This window comes from Carcharodon carcharias, chromosome 9, assembly GCF_017639515.1.
Source record: "Carcharodon carcharias isolate sCarCar2 chromosome 9, sCarCar2.pri, whole genome shotgun sequence".
In the NCBI taxonomy this organism is placed as follows: domain Eukaryota; kingdom Metazoa; phylum Chordata; class Chondrichthyes; order Lamniformes; family Lamnidae; genus Carcharodon; species Carcharodon carcharias.
Window position 1 is genome coordinate 136,891,030 of NC_054475.1, and position 4,296 is coordinate 136,895,325.

Below are 4,296 nucleotides of genomic sequence, written 5' to 3' on the forward strand. Positions count from 1 at the left end.
CATCCCCCTTTCAAATGTCCTGTCCCTCGATCAGGTGCTGATTTTTTTTCATACAAAAACATATTTAATGTCCTTTAGGTCCCACAAGTACAAATAATAAAGTATTCACAAAAATGGCAAGTTGCACCTCAAACGATTCAGCCAATTGCCATATTCTACCAGAAAAACTAAGGACAAAAACATTCTAGGGCTCAAAATGATATGTGTGCTGTCTCCGCAATATTCTTTTCCATGTTTTCAGGTATACAGCAATCTTCACTATACTTGCTCTGAGGCTTCCAGCATGGGAGTGCTAGTGCCTCTGATAACCACCATGCCAATGTTATTTTGCTGGCCCCCAGGTGCCAACTCGACAGATTCATCCACAACAAGATTCATGAAGGGGTCGAAGATATGCAGAATTCCTTGCACATGCCTCCCATCATTCAGTTGGAGTGACAGTATCTTGTCCATGAACTTCTTGAGTTCGGGCAGATGGGCTTTGCTCATGTTTCTCAGTGGGGTTGCTTTTTATTTCTCTCAGGAACTTTCTCTCTCGCTGCTGCCTGAGTCGCACCCTCAAGGTACCCCTGCCCCCCATGTGACAAGCAGCTTGCACAGATTCACCTGTTGTACACGCTGTAAGGCAACAGGGCCACTTGCAGCTGGGTTAATACTAGTGGAGATGGGATGAGGCCCTGAAGTAGCCACTTAAGGGCCTCAATTGGTGGCACGGCGGGAAGTTCAGCCACCCATCCAGGGCCTCTGTACCCAGAAGGTGGCAGGGTTCAGGTATGCCACCATACCGCCTAAGTAAATGTCCTTCCCCCGCACCCCCCCCCTCCAAACTCACCACCAGCGAAAGCAGAAGAATCCAACCAATGTGTGTGTTCCAGTTTTGTTTTAAAGTTAAAGTAAACTTAGTTCTTAGTTGTAGAACATTATTCAATACAGCGCTGTTTTATTTACCTTTGTGGAGAACAGAATACTTGTGAAATCTTGCCATAGTTGCTATAGTTGTCAGGAGATGCTGAGATTAAGTATAAGAGTGTTTGAGTGTGACATTGTTTGAGCTGTGCAGCACAAGAGTGCTTAGTCTGTGGTACTGATGCCACAGAAAGCTCAGGGAAAGTTACTCGGTGTGAGTTGCTATGGTTACAACACTGCGTGCGCTGTAGGTGAGTGCAAGCACACAGCTATTTGATTTTTCTCCCCCCAGTTGCTTGCGGGAGGCTCATCACAATCAGGTTTCTGTCTCAAATATAGTGAATAAATTCTGAAACCTTCTTTCATAAGATAACTTTTTTATACATCATGTTTTGCAGGGCATTACATTATCAGCTTTTCAAATCATTAAAATCTGCAACAGAAACAGAATAGCATTTGCTACTGAAACGCTAATAGATTTTTGTCTTTTATTAACAGGGTTTCACACTTAACTGCTTTGAGTTGCAGTTTCCCAGCGACTATCTTCTCATATCTGAGCCTATGCTCCAACTTAGGAAAAAAGGAATAAGAGACAGGTAAGGAAATACATTATGGATCACAATGATGGTTAATATTTTATTACAGGCTTTGCTCTTTACATCAAGAACTAATGACTCAATAATGAGTACTGTTTAAAGTATGACCTTGTATTGTATTTTAGTTGCAAATGAATCCATCACATACATTTAATCAATTATCTTGTATTTAATTTTTCATAAACTGCTATTTTAGTTGTAGTTTGCAGTTGTGTAACAGAGCCCTTGTTGATATTCTGCGAGGTGATAAAGTTCAGTTTTATTTTTGTTTTATCTACCATTAATTTAGCACTAAAACTGAAGAGAAAGTAAAACTTATTTTTGTTGCATTTTTACTGAAGATATGATCCCTTTAATTTTCTCCCCTCCCCACTCTCTATGCAGTCTTCTTTCACTACTTACCAATTGTAATGAATATGCCAAGCACATTACCTGATTGCCTAACATCCATTGATGTTACTCTGAGCCAGTCAATGGAAGGAATCCAGCAATGTATTGTGAAAGAATTCCCCCTCTGCCCAGATCGTGCTCCCCAGTGGTGGTATGGCTTAAGTCTGGAAAATTAGTAAGATGGAGTCATCAAAACTGCATTTCCAGCTGGCTTGGTATCATACCCTGCTGGGGCACCCTTCCACCTCCATAAAGCTGTGGCGTATAGTATCTGCAGAATGTATTCAAGGGTGAGGTGGTCATATAGACTGGAATGACACTGTTAATCTGCTACCTACAGTTCTTTTGAGATCTTGAAGCTGTGTCACAGGATGTGTACATGTGGTTGATCTGCGAAAGTAGATGTTGTGCAATGTCAATGTACTGAACAAATATCCTGGAAGAAGCCAGAGTTGTACCATACCCCGGAGCTTGATCTTCAGGTTTGAGGCTGCCAGGTGCATTGTTTTTCTGAGTTATTAATGACACATCAAATCTGATTCAGGGGTTGTATTTCCACTTTAAGCCTACGAGTGTCCTTATTTGAATACAATCCATAAAATGGCATGTTTAAATACATTGTGCTGGAACTTGACTATGGAACCAGTACCTAACAGATGGTAACAGCGGGATTTTGTGACCAGACTTCCAACGGGTGGAAAAAAAAGGGCATCTCAGAGAACCCTATTAGCCCTGGTCAGGCACACTATCAGTTAGAAACTAGTCCAGCCTGGGAAAAGATATCTTGGATAGAAGTTCATTCTTGATGGTTAGGGCAGGGTAGCGGGAATGTGGCAGGGGTGGGGTGCTATTCGGCACCTTGTGTGGCTGGACGGGCAGCTGAAATTGAGCAGAGTGTGTATGATACCTGCTGTGCTCAGGGATCTTGAATCATGTCTTAACCTTTTGAAAGAAAAGAAAAAGGAAGACTTGCATTTATGTAGCATATTTTACAGCTTCAGGACATCCCTAAGTGTTTTACAAACAACTAATTCACTTTGAAATGTAGTGGCTGTTGTAGTGTAGGGAATACGGCAGCAAATCTGCACAGAGCAAAAGGATGTGGTGGACTGGGGAGGAATGAACTATTAACCAGGTGATTTGTTTTGGCACTGTTGGTTGAGGATAAGTATTGGCCAGGAAACCAGCAGAATTTTTCCACTCTTCTTCTTTTATATCCACTTGAGAGGGAAGGTGGGAGATCCGCTTAACATCCGATCCAAAATGCATTACCTTCAACAGTATTGCACTGTCTCAGCCTAGATTATGAGCTCAAGCCTCTTGAATGAGATTTGAACCCACAGCTTTTGACTTAAAGGATGCTACCGTGAATCCAATGTTTATTTGTATAGTTCGGCTTATGCCTAAACCTGTCTATAAGAGGAACTCAAATTGTAGAACTGAAGAGACCGTTAGGTGCCATACACTATTCTGTCTCTCACACACAGTGGACAAAACTTTTAGTTCAGTGGGTGGGCACGCGCCTGACCCGCTTGAGCGTAAAATGACGCACTTTGACATTGGGTAAGCGTCCCGATGTCAACGTGCAGTAGCGCGATATTTCGTTCGGCAGGTGCGCTGGAGTTGGCAGTGCACCCGCTGACAATTAAAAGGCCTGTTATTCACCATGCACAACAAGAATAAAAATGAACGCTTTACATTCATATTCACAATTTCATTATAAATAAAAAAAAGTCTGGGAACCAGCCTAGGTATGCCCACCGGAGAGAAATAACACATTCAATGGGCTGAGTGGCCTCCACTGTGCCATTATAACTCTAAAACTCCATGAGTGGATTTTTTAGTAGCCATGTCAGGGGGCTCACCCAAAGACTAGAAAATAGACGGCAACCCCACTGTGCTATTTTCTGGAGACCGATGAGATTAAGTCCCAACTGGGCACTTGCCTGCCCGCCGTCAGGCTTCTCAGCTCCTGTGGGAGGAATTACTCGACAAATCCTATTGAGGGGTGGATGTCCTGCCTCTCAGTACTGCTGGTCAATTAGAGTCCAGCAGTTCTCCAGTACCAGCAGTGCCACTGGGAACTGTGGTCACTGCCACCTACAGCAGGGATGGAGCCCAAAGAGTGGTCAGGTTCACTGGGGCCAGATGGTAAGACCCCAGTGAGTGGGAAGGGGGTTCTAATTAAAGGACAGAGTGAAGTGGATTATAATCCTCGCCCCTTTTTGGGACTATTCCAGGTTGGGCATACTCCCCGGATATTCACTTTCACCTTAGGTTGAAAAAGGGTCTGAAGAACTGATGTAACTCTCCCTGAAGGAACAGAATATTATCGTCCTCAAGACAGCCCTTTTAGCTAGTTTTAGCTAGATTATAACAACCTGAATATTAAAGGATCCAAGCA

The 4,296-nt window shown here is 43.1% G+C and overlaps 1 protein-coding gene across 2 annotated transcripts; it reads right to left on the reverse strand.

Annotated features, from left to right (window-relative positions):
• Nucleotides 1–258: 258 nt before the first annotated feature.
• Nucleotides 259–1,931, reverse strand: LOC121282303 (small nuclear ribonucleoprotein G-like). 2 transcript variants are annotated; one of them, XM_041195963.1, is made up of 2 exons: nt 1,923–1,931; nt 259–456 (listed from the first exon to the last, which is right to left on the reverse strand). In XM_041195963.1, the coding sequence occupies exons 1-2, from the start codon at nt 1,929–1,931 to the stop codon at nt 259–261; spliced, it is 207 nt and encodes a 68-aa protein (XP_041051897.1). The 2 variants fall into 2 exon arrangements, with proteins under 2 accessions (XP_041051897.1, XP_041051896.1); XM_041195962.1 differs by lacking the exon at nt 1,923–1,931 and having other exon boundaries at nt 259–489.
• Nucleotides 1,932–4,296: the final 2,365 nt, after the last annotated feature.

Bases quoted from the DNA above. Each gene is read 5' to 3' on its own strand.
- LOC121282303 (XM_041195962.1), bottom strand. From the start codon at position 489: ATGAGCAAAGCCCATCTGCCCGAACTCAAGAAGTTCATGGACAAGATA.